We start from the raw sequence: 24,575 nt of genomic DNA on the forward strand, positions 1-24,575 counted from the left end.
TGCTGCGTGCCCCGCCTCTTTCTGGCGCGCCTGCGCAGAGCCGGGAAAAGCGCGGAGTCACTGCTCCTGGGAGGGAGGAGAGGCGTTTGCTGGCAGTTGGAAAGCCCGCGAAACGCTCCTTCCGGCTGGGTGCTCTGGGGCCGGAGGAAGAGGGGGTGTTCCCCTTTTGGGCTCCGCCTTCTTTTCCATACTGGTATCTGAGTTCTACGAAGCTTTTCGGCTTGGGCCTCAGTTCTGCCTCTGTTAGAAGGCATATTCCTTCCCCTACTTGCGTCTCTGTCCCCTATCGCCTCAGACCCCGCTATGTGGCCTCCAGGTCCCCTCTCGCAATTCTCCCCTCTTTCGCTAGGCTCCGCTTTCAGCCCCACCTCGCCACCCCCAGCAGGCTAGACTCTGCTCCCCTCGGGACAGCGAGCTCTCGCGACGTTCCTGCCATTCTCGGGCCGCGCGGGACTGCATTTCCCAGCGCGCCGAGCGGGCGGTGCCAGGCCTGCGGTCAGGTGACCGGGTCGTCTGACCCGCGTCGATTCAGGGCCGGTTCGCGCGGGCGGGGCCGCGCCGGCCTCTGCAGCTCGCCCTTGGCCCCTAATTCTCCCTCGCCGGCCCCTCAGCCTGGGGCGGCAACGGTCTAGGCGCGTCCCTGGGTGTCGGGCTCTTCCCTACTCGGGCCGTATCTTAGGAATGTCCTAACTGTGCCGGTGGGGAGAACGGCACCCTACGTCCGGAGTCTGATCCGAGGACTGGGAGTCTGCAGCCTGGATACTTCGCTCCTGGATTGTCTGCCTCCTCGCTCCGTCTCTTCAGTTCCCCAGGACTGGCAGTGGGCTCGCCCCGAGGAAAGCTGACTGCCCTGGCCTGCTGCTGACCTCCGGCAGAGTTGAGCCACAATGTCCCCGGAATCTAAAAAGCTTTTCAACATCATTATTTTAGGAATTGCCTTTATGTTTATGTTCACCGCCTTCCAAACTTGTGGAAATGTGGCGGTGAGTTGGGACCTGCTGTCCCTCCTTTGAAGTGCTTTTCGTAATGCATTCCAAAAAGGATAGTGAACGTTAATTACACCCAGCAGCGCGCTTAAATCGCGCCTTTTATTTTCGCAGCCTTCCTCGTTTTTTATGATGAGGTTTGATTTCATGTGTCAGACGTGTCTGTAACATGGGGATGTGGAACATTGCCGTTTATTCCTCTGGTTTCACTTTGGGTTTGTCTGTTGACCTGTTTCTTTTCTTCTCTTTTCCTGCACTGAGGTCTACACTGTACTTGGAGAGTTAGGGCAATAACCCCCGAGGCACAGTTTAGGTCTCCCTCCCCCTCCCCCGCCATTGGCTTGTCTTCTGTTCTGTGGTCCTTTTCTCCTGTCACAGTTACTTCAGTATGAAGTATTGAGCATCTTCAGTTCGTCCTTTATTCTCAGTATTTGGCGACTTTCCAGGGAGAGGGGGATTGCAGAACCGTTTCCTCCGGTTGCTGACTGGTTTTGTCTTCCACCCAGCAAACTGTCATCAGGAGCTTAAATAGCACCGATTTTCACGGCAGCGGATACACCAGGTACGGTACTGCACAGCGGGTGTCACTTCCGTGTTGCAGCGGGCGCTCGCGTCCCATCAGAGTCACGGGCCGTGAAGTACTGCGAATGAACGAGGAGCGACTGCGCCTTTCTTCTCTTTCTAGAGTATTTGGGAGAACGTAATAGAGTGACGGTGACGAGTTTTGGTTTCCTGTAGACGCCAGGTTTGACATCCTGGCTTCCCAGCTTAATTGCTGCCTTATCTTAGGCGAGTCGCTTTGACGGGCCGCGTTGCCTTGCTCAGCCAGTGCCCGTGAAGCGCCTGGCACGGTACCCGGCGTTTCATAGGCGCTCAAGTGTGGTCCCGTTACAGCTCCCCAGCCTGCACCAGAGGAGGTCTTCCGTGACTCTCGAAACGTTTGGTCTTTCTGCCTCTGTAATGTCGTGATGGTTCATACGCTGTCATCAGGAGCTTTCGGATTTTTATTAAGGTGGTTAGTCCCCATTTTGCACGAGGAGCAAACGAGTGAAAAGACCCTCATGAGTCCCCGGTGCTCGGCGACAGGAGCTGGGAGTGTTGTATGTGCCTGTATCTAAGCCCGCCTGGGCTCCTTACTTTCTCGGTACTGAGAGGGGCCCGCCTGTGGTCTCCCCCCCCCCCCCCACCCCGTCAAAGTCAAACTTGATTACCTGTCCTGAGCCTGACCTCGCAGGTGATATTTGAGAGCAAAGGGATGCTGATGCCCGTTTTTCTAAAGGATTAATAATACCACAACTTTCTGTAGTGCTTTGTATTTTGCATAATCCAAAGAGCAAATGAAAGAACATTTGATATTGGAGAGATTCGTAAGAGTCCAAGAATAATTTACTTTGGAGTTATAAGTAGTAGTTGAACTCGGGACCTTCGAAATGGCTTTGGTCACACTGTGTCCCAAGACACGTGTTAGCCAGGGCTGGGTCTGTAGTAGCCAGACACTGTCCAGTGAGACCATCAGCTTGCGCTAAGTAAACCCCGGCTGCAGCAAGTTTTAACTCTGTGCCTGTTATTTTTAGCAGTGACACTGCATGCTGGCGCCAGGAGTTGTAGGCTGCGTTTGAGGAGCAGGCCGGTGGTGGGCTAGGGCCCTGGCCCCGCCGCTCACCAGGGGTCCAGGCGGGCTTCGGGCAGGTTACTTAGCCCCTCGGTGTCAGTTATCTTTTCCGTGAAGTGAGGGCGACGACTGTACCGTCTTCGCAGAGCTGCAGGGTGAAAAGCAAAGACGTGTAGGAAGTGCTTGGCACAGGGCCTGCAACGTGCTGTGTGTGAGCTGCTGTGACAGCTTCCCAGTGCATCACAGCCACGTCATCCAAACCAAACTTATTCAGAGAAACACTCGGCCAGCCGCCCATATCCTGTTCAAGTGAGAACTTCCGATTCGGCGTTGGGTTTAAGGCTCTGCTCGTCCTGAACGCGGCCTGAACGCTGCGAATGCTCACTGCAGAACACCTGTGGACGGGGCAGCCTGGGGGACGTGCCTTGGGAGGCCGCGCCTCAGGGGTGCTGTTTCGTTTTCTCGTGTGTCCTGTCTGCAGCATGGCCGTTATTTACGGAGTGTTCTCCGCTTCGAATCTGATCACGCCCTCCGTGGTGGCCGTCGTGGGACCTCAGCTGTCCATGTTCGCCAGCGGTTTATTTTACAGGTGAGCAGCGCCACCGTCCTTCATTCGTTGTCCTCAGGACGCCTTCGGCCTCTTTCAGGCACACAGTAGACCTCTGACAGGGCTCGCCGGCGCGGATTGAAGAGAGCAGAGGCGCTAGTTTAGGGATTGGCTCTCTTCTCGACGCCCAGGATAACGGTTTTAATGTGGCTGGAGCATGTATGTTTGCCTTTGTTTCACTATTCATAAAAAGAGTACCCAAAGTCTCTTTCCACAAGAGTTGAAAAGAACTTCCCATGAAATGATACTGTATGTTACATCAAGCTGGCTGACAGGCATTCGAATGGCATAGTTAAACTTCTCTTGTGGGCTGTAGAATTCCAGTCCCATCGTGGGCTAAGCACCTGGCAAAGGCCAGCTGCAAACCTTTTAGAGTGTGTGATTTTACCAGCTTGGGCTGGTAAATAAAGAAATGAGTAGGTCACACCTGTCCTTTTTTACCTGGCTTTGTTTTCAACCCTGGCGGAGTCCTGTACGTTGATCCTTAGAAGGCTTGCTTGGCGTTCTGTTTCGGGTGTTGTTTGACTGTAATGCGTTGTTGACCTGTTATGTTTTAGCATGTACATTGCCGTTTTTATCCAGCCTTTCACGTGGTCCTTCTACACAGCCTCTGTTTTCATCGGAATTGCAGCTGCCGGTAAGCATTCTGGTGTTCGTTTTCTCCGTTTTCTGGGGCTTTGCTAAGAGTCACATTTGTGCATTTCGCATGTAAAGCTAAGGGACTTCATTCCCCTGATTACCTTTGGTTTGAATTTTAGTACTTTGGACGGCACAAGGAAACTGCCTGACCATAAATTCAGATGAGCACACCATTGGGAGAAACAGTGGGATATTCTGGGCACTCCTACAGTCTAGGTAATAATCCTTTTGGACCTCAATCTTTCCTGTAATTTTTTTTTTTTTCGTCACATCACAGTTTTTAGATCTTTGTTGTGTTGAAAACCCAGATCTGTGTTGTATGGCTCAAGTTCCTGGTTGCATACAGATTAAATATTGTATGGAATTACTTGTAACGCATGGGTTGACCTCAAATGCATCAGAACGTATGAGTACTAGATAGAAACTAATATTAACTGTAATACATTTAGCATTGGCTATACTTCAGGGACTATTTGGGTTCGTTACTTAACTTCAGTAATCTTCACAATTTCATGCGGTGAGAAGACACACAGATGAGAAAAGAGAGGCTTAAAAGTTAAGTAACTGATCTGATTTAAACCATCATTATCAGCGTTCCAGAGGTCTCATCCTTCCGACCAAGCCCGTGGCCCCACAGCTATTAACAAATACCTGTCTAAATTGAACGCTGAACTACAACGCATGTTAGATGTTTCCCCAAAGCAGCCACACAGTCGTCATGCCTCCGAGTCTGTCCTGAGGATGGACCCTCCTGGCTCCCGCCTGAAATTTTGGCGTGGATAAGGCTTACCAAATGCAAGTGTTTAGTTTTAAGGGATTGGATATGAAGAAAGTGCAGTGTGGGTGATTTCTTCTCTAGGAAAGTTGGGAAAATAAGTATCTGAGTAGATGCAGGTAACTAAGTCCCAGAATTTTTTCATAGATTCTTTGAAATAGAAGATCTTAGAAGTAGCACACACTTGTTTCCAGGGAGTCACCTCCAGTGTTCCAATAATAAGTCACATGTTCCAGCGTGAGTCCGGATGTCTTTGAAGGGCAGTTCCGTATCAGGTTGCTGTCACGTGAGGGAGGCTGCGCTCCATCTGGGTCAGTTAAGTTTTTCAGGGAGAGTCGGGTGGAGTTGACACTTTTAAATGATCTAGGGCAGGTAGACACTTGTAAAATTATATAATGCCTCCACCTTTCTCTCTTTAACAAATAATGGAAAAATTCTTAGAAAACTAGAAATATGAAAGTCATTTCCCAACATTCTTGTCTTCCTTTTTTCCCCTCAGCTTGTTCTTTGGAAATCTCTACATATATTTTGCTTGGCAAGGGAAAACTCAAATATCAGGTTTGTTTTACTCGGATATATGTAAAGTATAATAGCAGTTTCACAAAACTGCCCGTTGTTGCTTTGTTCCAAATTGTTCTGAAGAACTTTGAGTCTTCTCAGATTTTAGCTTTTAGTAACCTTTTTCCTTGGATTGTATTATTAAGCTGGGATTGTAGCTTGTGACTTCGAGTGGCATCTCCAGGTGCGGGAGGGGTTATGCTCTATGTGTGAGCATCTGAGTCAGTTGTCAGACTTTGGAATTCTTGATTGTTTTGTCTGTACACTGACGGGAAGAATGTGATTAAGTTATTGTACTTTTTTTGTTTTAATTTTGCTTATTAGTATTTCACTAACTGAAAAACAAAAGTGGAGATGTCCCATTTCTCTCCTTGCCCCAGGTTTTTACTGATGCAATAAAGTAAAAAAAAAAATTATTAAAAAAAAGATTTTTATCTATTTATTTTTGGAGAGGGGGAAGGGAGGGAGAAAGAGAGGAACATCAATGTGTGGCTGCCTCTCATGCGCCCCCTACTGGGGACCTGGCCTGCAACCCCGGCATGTGCCCCCACTGTAAAGTAAAAGTTGAATCAGGAGGTGTTTCCATGGTTACACACCACTCTGAACAGCGCGCTAACTCTGCAGCTGTTCGTATGGTCACCTCTGTCTACTTTCTTCTTTCCCCCAGAGAGTGACCGGAGAACAGTGTTTATTGCCCTGACCGTGATTAGCCTCGTGGGGACTGTTCTTTTCTTTCTCATTCGGAAACCAGATTCTGAAAATATCCTGGGAGAGGATGAATCATCCGAGGACCAGGACCTGGAAGTCAATGAGTAAGGAGTTGGAAACGTTCCTTTTTTTTGTTTTGAAAAATATATTTTGAGTAGATCTAGACTAGAGGTTACCAGTCTTTTTATAGCCCGAATGATATTTGATACTGGGCGGACATGAGGGAAAAGTTGTCAAGGAAATCAGGGAAAGAAGATGGAAAAAGGAAAAGGAATGGGAGGTAGCCGTGTCCCACCCCACACCTACAGGACCTGGGGGCTTCTTTCAGAATCCCTGGCCTAGAAATGGCTTCCTTTGCTGTCTCGCTGACCTGAGCTGGGCGTGAGCGGTGTGCACCCGAGGGCCAGCCGCATCGATCGAGTGCTAATAGTCTACAGAGGAGGTCGGTCCCTCCTGGTTTGAGGCCTGATGCGGAAAATGTTTGAAATCTGCATGCGATGCTGTCCAACTACAAGATGAGGCTATTGTTTATCAAATTGAGTTTGAATAGTTATTTGCTTTCAGGGAAGGCATGAGTTTTTAAGGTGAGGAAGGTGAGGAAAAAAGTTTTCCTGTTGGTTAGAACGTACTACCTTTTTCATAGCAGTCATTTATTTATTTAAATCAACTAGCTCTCCATTAGGTTTCTTTCTCTTTTTTTTTGTAATGAGTATGAGTATCATTTAAAGGTAGAGGAGAAGTAGGTATTGCCCTTTTGACTGGTGGGCTAAGAAATGTAATCTTTAAAAACATTTTATTTTAATATTTTATTTATTTATTTTGGAGAGATGGGAAAGGAGGGAGAAAGAAAGGGAGAGAAACACCAATGTGTGGTTGCCTCCCACGCATCCCCAACTGGGGACCCGTCCCTCAACTCAGGCATGTGCCCTGACTGGGAATTGAACTGGCGACCCCCTGGCTCACAGGCCAGCACTCAATCCACTGAGCCACACCAGCCAGGGCTAAAAAAAATTTTTTTTTAATTTCATTTGTTGATTTTTTAGGGAGAGAGAGAAACATCAATTTGTTTTTCCACTTACTGATGCATTCATTGGTTGCGCTTGTACATGCCCTGACTGGGGATTGAACTTGGCAACCTTGAGCTGCCAGATGATGCTCTAACTAACTGAGCTACCCAGCCAGGGAGTGTCGTCTTTTAAAATCTTTCTTACGATAATCATAATAAAAAACTACACTTAAATTACATTAGCTTATTTAATTTTCACAGGGAGTGGTGGTGTCCCTGTTTTCTAAGTGAGGAAATGGAACACCGAGATGAAGTACTTGTTTAAAACCATGCAATTAATACATGATGGGGCAGTGCTCAAAACTCCAAAGCCCACATTTTTAACCAATAGATTATGCTGCACGCGGTCGTGAACCACAGATGGTAGCATTGCTTCTGGAGAATTTTAACACTGAAGAACTTATTTTTAGAGTAGGCGTGGCGGAAGATTGAATTCCCACAGATTGTTTTTAAGGGTGAAGCTAGCAGGGTGGAGGAGGTTTCTGTGAAAGCCACATGCATGGACATGGGCAGTTAACTGAGTATGAAAGAAATTCGTCCCACTGTCAGTACAGAGCCGCCCAGGTGGCACCTTGACCACGTGTTCTGGAGCAGGGACATGGGTGGTGAAGGGGCTCCTGGAGCCCGGAGCACCGAGCAGCACTGGAAGGGTTTGCCAGGCCATGCAGAGGACCGAACTTTTACAAACTTCAGTAAAAATGTGATAGTTTTTTTTTGTTCTCTTTTCAGTTTCCAGGGGATAAAAACTTATGTTTTTTCTTTTCTGTTATCAGGTCCGCCCAGAACAACATGACGAAGGCAGCAGATGCGTTTAGTAAGTATTTTCGAAGCACTTTCTGTATCTGAAACGCGAGAACCAACTGTTCAGGAGCGACATTGGCACGGCCCCTCCCTTTTCCCTGGTCAGTTTGGGGTGATGGTACCCTAGTACTTTCGTTTTTCCAGGTATGTGGCATATCTGGAAAAGAGATACCCCCATAGCGCGGGGACGGGAGGGGTGGAGATGACGTCCCGAGCCTGCCTGCGTGGGGTGAGGGCGGCAGAGCTGCAGAGAACTCAGGAATTGGGCCTTTACTTGAGAACGTGGGGACACAGACTGAGGCATCAGGCACCTTCTCCCTCCTCAGGAGGCAGCGGCGCTCTGGCGGCCCAGGAGTGGTGGGAGCGGCGCTGCTGTCTGTGGGGGTCCTTCCAGGCTAAACCTCTACGTGCTTCATCTCACAAGTCTGAGTTCCGTGCAGCGTGCACGATGTGCGCTGTGATACAGCCTGTCCTCGTCTCCGTTTTGGAGAAGAGAGACTGAGGGGCAGAGCAGTTACTTACCCAAGGTCAGATAGCGAGCGCGCGACCGAGCTGGGATTTGAGCCCGAACTGTCTGACAGGCAGAGCTAGCGGTCCCCGCAACCGCTGTCCCGTGGCCCCGGCAGAGTTGGGCAGCCACGGCTCCCGGGTCTAAAGAGGCCTGGTGTGGGTCGATTCTTTGCTCTGCCTACAGCTCTCCACCGCTTTGTCTCTGGAGGAGGGAGAATCTGACTGCGGTGGCTCTTCTCCGGGAGGGAGCGGCCTTTTGGGGCTGCCTGCTCTCAGTAAGCCCCTCGTTGGCCCCTGGCCGTGTGCCCCTGTCTGACTGTGGAGAGCGCATTGGTTGCCTGCATTGGAGGCCAGGGTGCAAATTCTCGATCTCCCCTGCCGAGGCCAGACGACACAAAGCACACCAGCTCTAGGCCGGGCGCTCCTGTAGCGTCTGTTTTCAGAAGGGCCCATGGCGTGGTTGTCCCTGCCTGGCACACGCGTGTGCCATTGTTAGGGCTCTTTCGTTAGTCTTTCCTTGTGTGTGTTTCTTCTGTTTCAGGAATGCACTCATGATTCCTGAAGGAGAATCCATTATCCATTAGGCTACGTGTTGTAACGAAAAGGGATGTAGCCTGATTGTCCCCCAGCAAGATGGGAGGTCACCAGTCAGAGGCCTGGCTTTCAGCTTTGCAGGTCTAGAAACTTGTCAGAGTCCCCGGAAGGGCCCTGGCTGGGTAGCTCAGCCGGTTAGAGCGTCATCTGATACACCAAGGTTGAGGGTTTGATCCCCAGTCAGGGCACATGCCAGGTGCAACCAATGAATGCATCAATCAATAATTGGAACAATAAAAATCAGTGTTTCTCTCTCTAAAAAAAATTTTTTAATTGTGTGTGTGTGTTTTAAATAGATTTCATTCTTTTTTTAATTTATTTTTTATTGTTATTCAATTACAGTTATATGCCTTTTCTCCCCTTCCCTTCCCCCACCCCAGCTGAACCCACCTCCCTCCTCCACCATCCCCCCCCCCCCGATTTTGTCCATGTGTCCTTTAGTCCCCTCTTCCCACTGTCCCCACCTCACTCCCCCCTGGCCACTGCTAGACAGTTCCCCCCCTCAATGTCTCTGGTGGTATTTTGTTTGCTTTTTTCTTTTGTTGATTATGTAGATTTCATTCTTCAGAGCAGTTTCAGGTTCATGGCAAAATTGAAAGGAAGGTATAGAGATTTCCCACCCACCCCCGCCCTCACACATGCACAGCCTGGTGCATTGTTAGTGTCATGCCCCAGCGAGAGTGGCACCTTTGTCACAGTTGACGACCCTGCGTTGACACATCACTGTCACTCGCATCTGTAGTTTCCATTAGGGTTCACTCTTGAGGTACATTTTATGGGTTTGGGCAAATGTATAATGACATGTAATTGCCCTTATTGTATCATACTAGATTGTTTCAAAATTTGTTTTTGTTAGCTAAATCTTCCGATTATTCAAAAACAAACCTGCCCTGTTAATATAGTTTTTTAATTAAAACTTTGTTTTAGTCCTGCCCGGTGTGGCTCAGTGGATTGAGTGCTGGCCTGTGAACCAAAGGGTCACCAGTTCGATTCCCAGTCGGGGCACATGCCTGGGTTGCGGGCCAGGTCTCCAGTAGGGGGCGTGGGAAAGGCAACCACATATTGATGTTTTTCTCTCTTTCTCTCTCCTTTCCCTTCTCTTAAAAAAATTTTGTTTCAAACTTTGTATTGATCATGTGTTTTTTCTGGAAAAACGTGAAAGTGATCTGTGAAGATAGAGCATTTAGTCTGGCGATATTTCAGTGAAATTAGAAGAGTATCGTCTTGGCACATGGAGAAATTCAGGACGGAGTGTTGTGGCTTCAGTCAGTTTCAGAGCCAGCAGTTGCACAAGAACTAAAGTCTGGGTCCACCATGAATTTAGGGCGCTAGAGGAGCGGCCTTAAGTTATGAAACGTGAGCCAGTTTAGGAAGACGGTTAACACACAGTGTTTAGGAATGCGTTTTCCATTGCAGATCTCAGCTAAATTGAGCAGCATGAAAACAGACAGTAAAGTGATCGTAACCAAGCGTGCAGAAGTAGTTTTATCCTCAGATCCGAGCGAGAGTCGCAGGAAGTGTGTCCAGCTGCTGTGTGGTCAGGAAGCTTCGGCGGCTCCAGTCCGAGCCCAGTCGCAAAGCTGCTCCGCGGCGATAATTCCTCAGGGAAGCTAGCACTCTGCCAACTGTCGATTCCCGGAATAGCCTGACCTGTAGTCCGGGCTGTTAGAGTATTCTGGTGTTTTGTTTGATTCTATTTCTTTTCTCCATTTGGTGTTTGGTTTTTTTTGTTTTTTTTTTTTAAATTAGAGCTGGAGACTGTGTTGGAGAAAACATGCCTCTAGAATATATTTGAACAGTTGAAATAAACAGGTTATTTATAGAGCAGATTTAGTTCATACCTTAAGCATTTTAATCTGAATCCCTAACCTCTGTCCCAGTGTGTTTGTTTACTTGCGTTATTTTTTCTTCTTTTATTTCTTTTTGGCTTACTTGCATTATTGACCAAGGGGTGTTTTGGTTGAATAAATGTTTTAGAATTTTTGTTTGATTAATTGAAATTGAGTCAAGTACTCCCAAAAATGTTTTCTTTTTCTTTCTTTCTTTTTTACAGAAAAGTCTCTTAAATTATGTGTCACCAAGGAGATGCTCCTTCTTAGCATTACAACTGCTTATACAGGTAAGCACTTGTAAGTTACTACGTTTTGTTTTGTTTTCTGTCGCTGAATAATGACAGTAAGGGCTAAAAACCACCCCCACGTTACTCTTTCTCACAGTCCCGTGCATGGCCCGGGCTCAACGGAGTGCTGCTTCGGGGGTTCGCAGTGCGGGTCTCTTGAAGAACGGCCTGGTCCAGAGAGTCCCATTTGCTTGTCTGAAAGGGTCAGATTGCAGGCTGGGTCTGTCTCTCTCCTGGCCAGCTGCAGGACCCCGTCGCACATGATTCCCTCCAAAAAGGGCAGAAGGACAAACGGCCAGACCCTAAGCTGCCTTGGCACCTGCCCAGTGTCACCTCCACTGCAAGGCACAGGGTCACCCACACCCCGTGGGGATGGGTCCACTCACAGGCTTAAAACCTGGGCATGGTGCATCCCAACCCATGATTTTAGGGCAAAGCGGAGCACTACAGAAAATAACATGAGTGAATCTTTGTCATTTTGTGTGGATCAAGAGAATTTCTAATGGAAAGGAATGAACTCTGTGGCTTAATACCAGTTGTGTGATGTGAAAATGGGCCAAGTGTTCTTAGGTCTTAAGAATGACAAGAAAATCTGTTTTGTCTTAAAAAGCGCTGTACTGCCCTAGCTGGTGTGGGTCAGTGGATTGAGCACCAGCCTGTGAACCAAAGGGTCTCTAGTTCGATTCCCAGTCAGGGCACATACCTTGGTAGCGGGCCAGGTCCCCAGTAGGGGGTGTGCAAGGGGCACCCACACATCGATGTTTCTCTCCCTCTCTTTCTCCCTCCCTTCCCCTCTCTCTAAAAATAAATACATAAAATCTTTTAAAGAGTTATCTTTAAAAAAATGTACTATAATGTGCCAATTATTACTTTTGTCCTTTTCTGCTTCATAGGCATAAAACATTTTTTTTAGGAGAAATCGAGTAAATATTAAACATCTTTAAAATTCAGAAAAGGTTTGTAACATTTAGGATCAGGTCTACTGATCTGCCCTAATTTTTACCCTAATTTTTTGAAATTTTTTCCTGGGAAAAAGGGTTTAATTAAAATGTTATGATGTCTTTAAGCAAAAGTGGATAGTATGTATTGGTTTTCCAAATGGACCTTCCTGTGCCCTTGGAAAGCTGTTCCAAGTTTGGGTTAATCATATGCTCGGCTCGTTTCCTGTGCACACACAGAGTGACAGGCGGATGTCTCTGCCTCTCTGAGTTGACGTGTGTATCTGAAACGTGACTCTGCCATCTTGTGGCCGATTCCCTGTCATTGGCTATGCAGCACAAACTTCCGCTTGCTCAGGAGCCACATTCCAGCCTGACAGAGTTTTCGTTTTTACGTTTGTTTGGTGTGTACAAAGCTCAAGCAAGACTAGGAAAGGGAGGAAGTGAACGTATAATTTAAATCTGATTTTTTCCCTGAAGGTCTGGAATTGACTTTCTTCTCTGGTGTGTATGGAACCTGTATCGGTGCCGTAAATAAATTTGGAACAGAAGAGAAGAGCCTCATTGGACTTTCTGGCATTTTCATCGGCATTGGAGAAATTTTAGGTTAGTTTGAAAAAAAAAGTTTTGCATTAAATCAGGTTAAGTTATAATAGAAATTTTACATGTACTTCACCTCTCTGTTCTTAAATTTCTGTTTCCCTGCTTATTTTTACCCAGATGGGTATGTCTTTGTTTTTTTGTTGTTACTGTTTTAAGAGAACTGAATTACAAGACTTTTGCCAAATAATTCACAGACAAAACCACACATAGGAAAACACGTGGTCTCTCCCAGCTTTTCCTCATAAAGGGACAGTGTCTTGGGACCCCCGACTTTCTTGTTCTCTGGCTGTCTGACACCGTCTGGGTGTCCAGCAGTCCAGTCCAGTTCTGACTCTGCGTACCGGGGCTACCGTCACACTGCATGGATTCAAGGGCATGTGCCCACACTTCAGACGCCAGTAGTGTGTTCTGGGTCCCCAGACTACCCACACTTCTGTCCAACTGGGCTGTGAACTTGGGGGTTCCTGCAGCCCCCAGAAAAATGTTATACTTGATATTTAAGTTACTATAAGGAACAGAAATGCACAGCCTGATGAGGAGGCACACAGGACAAAGTCCTGAAGGGTCCTGAGCGCAGGAACCTCTGTCCCCATGAAGTGGGGTGTGGCATCCTCCCCGCATTTGGAAGCTCTCCCGAAACTGTCATTTAGGGGCTTCAATGGAGGTCTCCCCCTGTGGGCACAGTGGGATCAGTCATCAACCATTGGCGACGAGCTCCATCCCTAGGCCTTCTCCCCTCCCCCGAGGTGGTAGGGCCAAGAGTGCTGGCTCTCTAGTCAACACTTGGTCCTCCTGGCCACCAGCACCATCCTAAAGCTTTCTAGGGCCACCCAGCCCTCCTTATGGTGGCCTCATTTACATAAACTCTGGTCCGGTGGAAAGGGGTTCCTGAGGATGACAAAAGACACTCCTAATGCTGAGGAAATTCCTAGGGTTTTAGGAGCTCTGTGCCAGGAAGGGAGGGGACAAGGAAGAGACCGAGTGTTTTATTGTACCACACTCGTTTCTCCTGATGGAACAGAGATTTCTTCAACACAGCATGTTGGATATTGCGTCCCCTACGAGGCACTTACCACAAATATTCATCGTGTATCCATCATGTGAGCGAACAGACTCCCTGCCCACATGGAGCTTGTATCCCCGGGGAAGACGACAAACACGGGCAACTTAGACCGTCAGGCCCCGTGACAAGCCCTACGGAGGCAGCGGACGGCGGGTTTGGTTCCCCGCTCCACGCCTGGAGCAGTTCCAAGCACATCATGCTTGAACGTGTGGGATACAGTTCGAGTAGTTGTCCGGGTCTCTGCTCACTCTGACCTCTGCGACAGCTCTGGGGTGGGTTCGTTCAGTTATTTGTGTCTCACAGCTTTATGGGATGTACTTCACATGCCATGTCATTCGCCATTTGAAGTGTTCAAGTCAGTGTTTTCAGTAACTGCACGTGGATGTGCACCCATCACTACAGTCTGCTCCTAGAACATCTTACCACCCTTCCCCAGGCAGCTGTCCGTCAGCCCGCTTTCTGTCTCTAGATCTGCGTGCTCTGCCCTGGACACTTCACTCAACTGCCGTCGCACAGTGCTGGCCTCTGCGTCTGGCTTCTTTTACTTAGCAGAGTGTTGTCAAGGTTTCCCATGTTTGCACGTGTTCCTTCCTCTTCCTTACCAGGAATATTTAGTTGCATGGACATATACCACATTCTATTCATTCGTCATTTGATGGACATTGCGTTTTAGGCCATTATGAATAATGCTGCTATGAACATCTGAATTATTTATTTACCATTTTTAGAGAGAAAGGGATGGAGAAAGAGAGGTAGAGAAACATCAGTTAGTTGCCACTCTCACCCCCTGCACCCGGGACCTGGCCCGAAACCCAGGCATGCGCCCTGACTGGGAATCAAACCAGCGACCTTTCGGTCCCCAGGCGGCACTCAGTCCACTGAGCCGCACCAGCCAGGGCGGAATGAGTTGTGCGTGAACATAAGTTTTCACTTCTCTTGGGCAGATGCCTACCCAGGATTGGAATTGCTAGGTCATACGATAACTCTGCGTTTGACTGACTTTTCTCCTCAAGATGGGCCCTAGTTCCCTCCTCCTCTGTGTGCGCATTGCTAGTGTGGACACCAGACACTGTGACCGCCTTGGGGGTGCTGGCTGTTTTTGCCGTCCTCTAAATACTCCCGAGCTGTGCTCTTGGACTCTGCTGGCTTGCTTGGGGGAGGGACCGTGTGAGTCTCTCTGGGTCCGCTTTTTAAATGTGCTGGGCAGGCCCAGGGCAGTGCTCACACTGGGGCTGAGCTGTGCATACCCCGTGCGTGAGGGCGCGCCCCCAGTGTGGGAAGACCCTGCTCTGTACCCCAGCTCATGAATGAGAAGATTTCCTGTCTGGTGGGCGGGACCTGGCACTGTTCCCACCCAGGACCGGGCTCTACTGCCTCTGACCCTGGTGGACGCTTCTTCCCCGGTTCTCTGCTCATTTGCTCACATTCTGTGCAGGTCAGCACGCAGTAGAGACCAAGGGGACCTCTGCAGATCTCTGGGATCGTCTTTGAGTGGCTCTCTGTCTGACACCCTGTCCTGGGAACTCTAGGCCCCTTGGGACCCCAGACTCTCAGCTCTGCCTCCTCAGCTCAGGGGGCGGTGTCCTCGCCTGCCTTCCCTCCAGCAGCCAGCTGGGTAGTCGCAGGGCTCACCCCTTCGTTCCCTGTCTCCCAGAGGGCACTGCCCTTTGGTGCCTGACATCCGCCCCATCTTCAAGTCCCCTGGTGCTTATTTTCTGTGTATTTTTAAGGCAGGGGGTAGATCCAATCCCTGCTTTTCCATCTTACCTAGAAGTCTGTTCTGATTTTTAAAACTTCTGTTTCAATAGCTATTCCTTATTTTGTTTTTCTTGATTAAATTAGCTATTGGTTTGTCTACTCTATTTCTTTTTTCAAATCAAGATTTTGATATATTAACTTGCTCGTGGGTGGTTCTGTTCTCTGCTCCATTGATTTCATAGGTGGAAGCCTCTTTGGCCTGCTGAGCAAGAACAATCGTTTCGGTAGAAACCCGGTTGTGCTGCTGGGCATCCTGGTGCATTTTATAGCTTTTTATTTAATATTTCTCAACATGCCTGGGGACGCCCCCATCGCTCCCCTTGAGGGGACGGATAGCAGTGCTTACATGACACCCAGGTACAGTGACCCCCCCCTTTTTCTAGTAGCACGAGGGAGGGTGGGACGTGGTGGGTCTAGGTCTTTAAAGGGGGGCAGTTAATCCTCTTCTGGGAAGTCTGTCATCTTTATAAGGTCATCCGTCAAGTGCAGTGGAGCCAGAATGAGTTCAGAGCTCATTCTAATCCATATTTTACCTCTGCTTTTTTGAGCAGTGGAATCTCTAGAAGTCAGGGCCTCCAAGAGGAACAGCAAGGGTCAAGGGATAGCCCGCCAGCTGGGCAGGGCAGCCAGTCCTCTCACAGCTGGCGCTGGATGTATTGGGGATATTTTACTTAACTTGCAAAGTCGTCCTGGCCACATTTTTGACCAGATCCACAGTGTAAAGGCAACCCTGCCCAAAACAGTGTTTGCTTCCCAAACCCGCAATAGCCTGGGGTTTGCTAGACTGTGAACGTGAATGCATTGTTTTTTAAAGATTTTCTTTCTTTATATTTAGAGAGGGGACGGGAGGGAGAAAGAGGGAGAGAAACATTGATGTGCAAGAGATACATTGATCACGCCCTGGCTGGTGTGGATCAGTGGATTGAGTACCAGCCTGTGAACCAAAGGGTTGCCAGTTTGATTCCTAGTCAGGGCAGATGCCAGGGTTGCAGGTCAAGTCCCCAGTAGGGGGCACACAGGAGGCAACCACACATTGATGTTTCTCTCCCTCTCTTTCTTCTTCCCTTCCCCTCTCTAAAAATAAATAAAATCTTAAAAAATAAAAATAAAAGAGATACATTGATCAGTTGCTTCTCACACACTCTAAACTGGGGACCTGGCCCACAACCCAGGCATGTGCCCTGACTGGGAATCAAACCAATGACCTTTTGGTTCTCAGGCTGGCACTCAATCCACTGAGCCACACCAGCCAGGGTGTTTGAACATATTTGAACCGTGCGTGCATTTAAACATAAGTTCTTCCTTTGAAAATTCCAATATTTATTCTTGTTTCAGAGTGTAAAACTTGGAAGGTAAAGGCTTTTGTGGGTGAGTTACTTTTACATTGTAAATGGCTCTGGCAAATATTGTTGATACTCATCCTAAATTAATTTTTATTTTGCTCAGCAAAGAAGTGGCCGTCTTCTGCAGTTTCCTGTTGGGTCTTGGAGACAGCTGCTTCAATACCCAGCTGCTCAGTATTTTGGGTTTTCTCTATTCCGAAGACAGTGCGCCGGCGTTTGCAGTCTTTAAGTTTGTCCAGGTGAGCGCTTGGCAGATTGTGGGCCCTTCGTTTCAGTGCTTTGGGTTTGTTTTCTTAATGTCTCTTCGATGGAAGCAGGGCAGCCTCTACAGGGATTTGTAGTTAGAATCAGGAAGCAGTGAGTACGGTGTGGGCCTCCCCCATTTGTGTGAGAGATTTTGTGTTCTGGTCTCTCCGATGCAGACTAGACACTTCCTTAATCCCCGGATTCGTTCACGGTGTGGACAGTCCTCACTGTGTCTGCACGGCCCTTTATTATTCCAGTTTTTCACAAGTCACTGTTTTAAATAACAGCCTGTAGCTTGCTTGATGGTTACCGGCGTGGGGAGGGAGTTTGTGAGCTGGTGACGCCTGATGTGCTTTCTGGATGCAGGAAGTGCAGAGAGACTGCCAGTCACAGACAGCCGTGGGTCGGGAGCAGGATGGGGCTCGTCGTGGAGCGTGGGCCACCCGAGTGCATGTGGTGACCTGATTTCTCTGTTCCAGTCCATCTGCGCAGCTGTGGCGTTTTTCTACAGTAACTACCTTCTCCTTCCCTGGCAACTCCTGGTCATGGTGATCTTTGGGTTCTGTGGAACTGTGTCATTCTTCACTGTGGAATGGGAAGCTGCAGCCGTTGTCGCCCGGGGCTCTGACTACCGAAGTATCTGACCCGGGAGCCCGCGACAGGAGGGAGGCCGAGCCTCTGCAGACTGCACGCTGCAGGATGGAGCGGGCGGAGGTACCGCCTCTCGCTTTCACTGTACAGTGGAGGACGCGTGGCGTGGCAGAATCGAAGAGGTGGGACAGCTCGGTCTGCCGGAGTCGGTGTTGAAGTTTACAGATGTCCACTCTTTAAGACAAGTGGGATGAGGGAGACTACTTCTGTCAATTATAGTTGTCCAAAGATGTTGTATTTTCATTCATCTGTCGCAAGCTCCTTATAATCATGTTATCGAATGTAAATGTTTTCCTCTCCCTCCTGTTTCCTTGAATGATCTTGCCTCGATTCAGAATCCTAGGCCATACGTCACACAGAGATTCTTGCTGGGTATCGAGTTATGTGCTTCTGCATAATAACAGGGAGCATATGCCACCCCCACACATGTGTATGTGTGTGTCTGTGTGTCTCTGTGTGGCTGACAATGAAATAAACTGGAGATGCTGAAATGGAATCTTCCCTGTGAAAGGGTTTGCACTTTCTTCCTCTTTAAATGTTTTGTTGGATAAGTTTTCTTACCCTGTCATTCATAGGAAGGAGTGGCTAGTTAAGTATTGTAAAGTGAGGTAAAAATTGTATTCAGTCTTAAAAACAGGAATCTAACATTTGTAAATGAACAAAACCACTGAAACACACACACTTGCAGGAGGAGGATTTTTGCCGGTAGTTTTCCCAGAAGACAAGGCAGGAAAAGGGAGCTGTGAGCTTGGCCACAGGCCGCTGCACGGCCGGTCTGCACACGCTGGGGGTGCCGCACAGCCCCCTGGGCAGGTGTTAGATGGAGATGCTAACTTCCTTCCGTAAGAGTTTGCTTAAAACTTTTTAAATTTACACGTAGTTCAGAAACCATAAAATTCACCATTTTTAAAGTGTACAGTTTAGCGTTGTTTTTTTAGTAGTATATTCATTCACAAGATTGCTCAGCTGTCACCACGATCTCACTCCAGAACAGTTTCATCCGTCACCCCAAAAAGAACCACATGCCTGTCAGCGGTCAGCCCCTAGTCTCTGGCCTGGCACTGGCCACCCCTAATTTACTTCTGGTCTCAGTGGGTTTGCCTGTGCTCACATTTTACACGAACAGGAGAGCTTGCTTTTAAATGTGACTTTTTAGCTGTACAAGTGAAGAAATCTATGGCCAAGTACATTAAGCCAAGGAGACAAACGATACCTTGTTTTCCTTTTGTTTTCAGTCCACTAGAAACCTAGAAATTTTACAGCTGGCTCACATGCCCGAGGAAGCCCCACAGAGGGATTTTCAGACTCGCTGGCAGAGCACAGGAGGCAGGCAGCCCCGGGGGGAGCCAGAGCCCCAGGAGGGGCTCGCTCGTGTGCGGCGCTGCACCCCTGTTCATGCGCTGAGTTTGGGGTTTCTTTCTTGAGGTGGAGGTAAGCTCAGTTGGCTTAGTTGGCCCTTTAGGAATAATTTGTGAATGCTATCTCAGAAAGAATTAAGTGCTTTTATTATTTTATTATCTAAGCCCATTATTGCTTCCCCACATGTATTAGTTCTAATCACCATGCAACAAAGTAGCCTAAAACTTAGCTGCTGGAAACAACACACACTTGTCATCTCAGACGTTCTATGGGCCAGGAATCTGGGTGTGGCCAAGCCAGGTCTGTCCCAAGGCTGTGGCCAGAGCCTTGGCTAGGGTCCACCCGGGGTGGCCCCGCTTGTCAGCCCACTCACGGGGGTGGCTGGCAGCAGGCGGTTTCTCACGTGCTGTTGGACCAAGAGTCTTGGTTCCTTGGGGCTGCTGGCTGCTGGCCACCCTCTGCTTCTTGCCACCTGGAGCCGCTCGTGCTCAGGGCAGCTCCCTGCATGGCAACTGTCTTCACCAAAGCAAGCAAGCAAGCAGGGGAAGACAGTGCTAGTGAGACAGAAGTCACCGTCTTTTATAACTTAAAAGTGATGTCCCACACTCATGGGACGGGACTGCATGAGGGAGTGAGTGCCAGGAGCTGGGGGTCCTCGGGACCATCTTACAAGGCTGCTTGGTTTCCATGTAAGCCCAGAACTGGGTCCCCGGCACCCACATCGCTCGTTCTCCTGGGCTCTCAGCTAGGCTGGCAGGAAGGGGCTGGTAGCCTGTTGCTGAGCCTGAATGCTTTGGTCCGAGGAAGCCTGAGCATCTTATCCCCACTTGCAGGATGCCTGGCCACTGTAGTCAAGAGGGAAATGAGGTGATGTGCGGCAGGTGCACGGGACACGACTTGGGGCCGCCCCCTTTGCAAGGTGCAGCGTCACCCACTCTAAGTTCGGAGCTCCCTTTCTCTGTTCCGGGGGATTTTTTTTTTTTAACTCAGTTTTTAGGTCTATAAATAACATTGTTGGTGTGCCCCTGAGATGACTGGTAACATGAAGCTCATCTTTGAAATTTCTATTATTCTTTGAGTTAAAGGTGCAATGTGGCAATGAAATAAAGAGTTTCATTTTTATGCTGATATCTTATGTACTCTGTCAAATAATTTCGCCTTCGTATGGCCTGGTAAGTGAAAGTCTCAGCCTGGCCTCCCTCGGGAGGGGTGTGTGTGTGTGTGTGTGCGCGCGCGCATGTGCTGTTTTTACTGAAAATGTGGCGGGGCACGGATTGAGATTTGAAGAGCCCCTGACTGTCCTTCAGCTGGACACGGAGGTGTCTGCGCGGGCCAGCACTGCATGTTGTACGGGGGGTCAGCGCTGCTGGGGAGGTTGACGCTCAGTGACATAACCCATCACTGAGCGCGTGATGTGGCCGAAAGGGCGACTGCTTGATCGGGGTCCTTCTCTGACAGTGTTGGCTTTTGGGGACTGTGGCTGCAGAGTGCTCTCCACAAACGCTGGGAGTGGCCCTGCCTGTGGCTCCAGTGTGGACCCAACAAGGAGCCCCACACCCGGCCTGACGGCCCAGGGAGGCCTGCGCGGCAGCCTTCTGAACTCAGGGGGAGAGTAACCCGACAGGGTGGTCTGAAGGGAAAAATCCCTAACTAAGAGCAGGTCACAGCAGCGAGTCACATCCTAGGCCTGTGGCTTCCTTGACAAAGGTCACCCTTTACCTTTATAATTGTCTATCGTCTTTGTGCATCTAAGACAGCATACCTTGGAAATGTCAGCCTCATCCTCGTTCCCAGACCCCTGGGAGGCACATCCTGGGCACCAGAGCCGGAGCTGGGGCCACGGTGTTACCTTGTGGCCCACATGCCACCTCTGTGCCCTGAGTGCCCAGCAAAGGGCCTTGCTGAGACTGGAAAGTCAGAAAAGGGAACGGGGGGAAGGACTGGCTTTAAGAATTGGGGACCTGGAGCTGTGAGCTGTGACGGTCACAGAGATGAAGCAAAACCAAGGGTCCACGGGGCTGCCCAGGAAGCTGGGGGTAACGCTGGTTCCTTAATTTGGGCTCACAGCTCTCAGAAGGCTGAGAGGAGGCTCAAAGGGGGGAACCGTTAAAGAGAAAACCACGGGCCCCAAGTGGTGTCACCCATGCGGACAGCCCGTCACCCCAAACCAAGACTTCATATGTGACCTAACTGTGTTCCCCCCTCCCAGAAACACAGTCTCAGCCAGCCTGGAATTTTCTGACCAACACCAGTGAGGTCTTCTCTCTCCCCCTCCTTGACGAGGCAGTCTGCATGATAAAAAAGCCTTCACTATCCCCCCAAAGATGCCCTGCTCTAAAAACAAGGCTTTCTTTTCTTTTGTCAGTGGTTCCCTGGCACCCCCCTTCTGCCTGCCAAGACCTTCCTTTCCCTGCGACCCCCTCGGAGCCACTCCTGTGGTTAGGTGGATGCTGCCTGTCTCGGGAATCGCCTAATAAAGCCAACCAGACTCCCGAATTCACACCGTTGAATTTTGTTTTTTAACAGCCCTAATTCTGGGTGAGCTGAGAGAGAGAATTTTTTTTTAAAAAAGCGGATTGCTGTTTTAGAGACATCAGATCCAAAAAAAAAAAAAAGCCCCATTTGAGCCTTTTTCACTTCATAGTTCCTCTTTTTTCCTTTTCTTCCTTAAAATGTTGTCAGATAGTCCCGATCCTTCAATCTTCTTTGTTTATATTCTAAGCCTGTCTGACTTTTCTTTCTAAATTGGTTTAGTTCTCTCCAAGTTACATTTTAAAAGGATCTTTTGGGGTAATTGCCACAGGAACTGAAAGCCAAGTCCCGGTGACTCATCCCATGGACACCGTGAGCCCAGTGAGGAAAAAGCGGACATCTTTTTCTCGCCGTCTCCTGTGTGGTTAGAAGCATTTAAATGAATAAGAAGCACAGTGAATGTTTTCAGTTGGCGCGTGGGGTGCGTGGCCTGTTGCGCGGACGATACTCTCATGGGCGTGTTGGGTGTGTGGTGTGTCGCACGGATGATGCTGTCACCGGGAGCCGCGCAGGGCCGCAGGGCTGGCTCTCCTGCAGGTGGCCGGACCCACAGCTTCCCTGTGCTCCGTTCTGCAGGGAAGGGATTTGTTTTGCAGCCAGCACTTGCTGGAGACCCAAGGTCGTCGCCTTGGCAGCAGCAGAGCCTTGGACCGAGGAACCATTTTGGCCTGTCCCATTATTTTGCAGGTTCAAGTGCCTTGTGTTTGGCACACAGTCAGTCTTCTTTCCTGAGAGATCAGCTCCTTGCTCGCCTTCCTCTCGGGTCAGTGTGCCCCTGAAGCTCACGTGGATGAGAAAGGGGCTCGGACTAAATCTGCCATGTCTGGTGACTAAGCACCTCCTCACTGGGCAACCTCGTCATAAACCCCTAACTGAGCAGGTCACGGTGGGCCATCAGGCCCCAGGCCTTGAACTTCTTTAGGAAAAGCTTCCTCAGACCCCTGGGAGTGCAGCCACCCTCGAGGAAGCACATAACTGCCCTGCATCCAGGCCCTGGCCTGCCCGAGGCCACCTTCACGGAATCGTCCTTACTTCCCTCCCTACTGCCGAATAAATAAATGTATGAGGGGAACGGCAGAGCGGGCGCTCTCCAAGCATTCTGCTGCCTCCGGAGAGATGTGGCTTCTGGGCACGTCCTGTTTGGCTCTAAAGAACTCCAGTAACCTCTCTGGAAAGTTCCCACAGGTCTGGGTGGTTTTACTGGACAGCAGTGAGCGGCGAATAGCCCGGTGCAGGACACGATCATTTGTGTCTCTTCATGTCAGGGACTTGCTCTGTGCCGGCCCCCTTGGTGTGCAGGGCCCCGTGCCCCAGCGCTGGTTTGCTCTGTTTACAGAGTTCACCGGTCTGTATTGGGTGCTCCGCTGTAGCAGCCACTGTTCTAAGCATGTTACAAGTAGGACTATCCAGGTGCCCAGGAAACCAGAAAAGCCAGCGTGCGTGCTGCCTGCCACCCACCAGACCCAATAAGAGAGACAGGGATTGAATCTTTGTGGGCGCTTTATTCAGATGGCTGGCGAGCTGAGAAGATGGTGGGTTTGTACCCTAACAGACCGTCTTAAATTTCATTTTAAACCGACCCTTTTTATAAGGAGAAGAAAAGAGTAGGTAAGGGGATTGGAATTCAGGGGAAAAGTTAATCAGATAAAAGCTGCAGCTGTCTTTCATCTGTGCCCTGGGCGTGGGCGTCTCACCCTGGAGATGAGGCTCAGATTCCATCTTGGTTGCTCGCAGCCCTCCTGAGGCACAAAGATGAACTGCTTACTGTCTCCTGGAGCCAGGGCAGGTCATCCCTTCAGCTCCTGGAACAATAGCTTTTTATAGGCATTGACTACTAAGCTTATTAGCTATTACCTGAAACTAAAATTTTTCCGACATTTGAGTCCCCCATCACCCTTATTACATCCATTTTTGTACATGAGAAAAGCACGTACAAATGGCAAGGAGAAAAGGCACACAGAGGTCAAGTGCAATACCAGGATGGCAGAGGCAGGAAGTGGTGAGGCCCAGTTAAATCCCAGACATCTGTTCTGGAACCTGGACAACTAACAGTTGTGCTCCAGCTGTGTTACAGGCGGCTGTCACAGCAGGATGCCGGGACTGTCACAGAGGAGGTAACTTGGAGCCACCTTGTTTTCCAGGTATGAGGGGGGAGTATGGTAGGCAGAATGAGGACCCGCCCCCCAACACGTCCATATTCTAATCTCTGGAACCTGTGACTAGATTACATGGCAAGGGAGAATTGAGGCCACCCGTCAGCTGACCTAGAGATGGGGGTCATCCTTGGTTATTTTGGTGGGCCACTGTGATCACAAGCATCCTTGTAAGTGAAAGACAGAGGCAGGTGGTCGGGGTCAGGGTCAGGGTCAGGGTCAAGGCGGTGCGATGGGAGAAAGACTCAACCTGATGATTAGAACGGAATTACTGTAATAAAACAGACAGTAACAAGCGTTGAAGGAGAAACTGGATCCCTCACCGATCTCTGTGGGATTATAAAACGAAAAACAGCTTGGCGATTTCTCAGAATGTCAAGCGGAAACCTACCGTACGACTCAGAAATTCTGCTGCCAGGAATTTACCCGCACAGAGACACGTCTGGCTGTCCCCAGCAGCGCTGCCCCTCGCAGTCGGGAGCTGGAGTAATCGGCGTGTGTGAGCGTGTCGACTATTCCAGCCGTCCGGAGGCGCGCCTGCTGCAGCATGGAGGAGCCTCAGAATGTAAAGGCAGCCACGCACAAAAGACCATGTAGTTCACGGGACACGTCCAGCGAAGGCAGATTTACAGAGACGGAAAGCACAGGGACAATTGTCTGGGGGTGACCCCAGGTAGTAACTCCAAAAAGCACAAGGGGACTTTGGGGGCGATGAAAATGCTCTAAAAATGGGTTCTGGTGAACAGTGTACAAGTGTGTAAATTTGCTAGGAAGTCCCGGAATCAATCACACACGTACAACACGTGAATGGAACGTCGATCTTTTTTACGGGAGGGGCGGTTAGGTACGGGAGATACTTGCGTGACAGCCTCTGGTGGATTGTTCTGAACGAGCGTGTTTCTGTCCTTTGTGTGAGAACATTTACAGGGACTGGAATTCAGGGCACCAGGGGAA

At 49.3% G+C, this 24,575-nt stretch overlaps 1 protein-coding gene across 2 annotated transcripts; it reads left to right on the forward strand.

The window, feature by feature from the left end:
- The first annotated feature begins 214 nt into the window (after positions 1 to 214).
- Positions 215 to 18,073, forward strand: MFSD11 (major facilitator superfamily domain containing 11). 2 transcript variants are annotated; one of them, XM_024553735.4, is made up of 13 exons: positions 223 to 983; positions 1,493 to 1,548; positions 3,080 to 3,187; positions 3,763 to 3,842; positions 3,964 to 4,060; positions 5,119 to 5,177; positions 5,845 to 5,989; positions 7,725 to 7,765; positions 10,910 to 10,975; positions 12,394 to 12,519; positions 15,520 to 15,694; positions 16,784 to 16,919; positions 17,406 to 18,073. In XM_024553735.4, exons 1-13 carry the CDS (start codon positions 888 to 890, stop codon positions 17,568 to 17,570), a joined length of 1,350 nt encoding a protein of 449 aa, XP_024409503.1. In that variant the 5' UTR covers positions 223 to 887; the 3' UTR covers positions 17,571 to 18,073. The 2 variants fall into 2 exon arrangements, with proteins under 2 accessions (XP_024409504.1, XP_024409503.1); XM_024553736.4 differs by lacking the exon at positions 15,520 to 15,694 and having other exon boundaries at positions 215 to 983.
- The last annotated feature ends 6,502 nt before the right edge of the window (positions 18,074 to 24,575 follow it).

This window comes from Desmodus rotundus, chromosome 9 (genome assembly GCF_022682495.2).
Source record: "Desmodus rotundus isolate HL8 chromosome 9, HLdesRot8A.1, whole genome shotgun sequence".
NCBI lineage: Eukaryota > Metazoa > Chordata > Mammalia > Chiroptera > Phyllostomidae > Desmodus > Desmodus rotundus.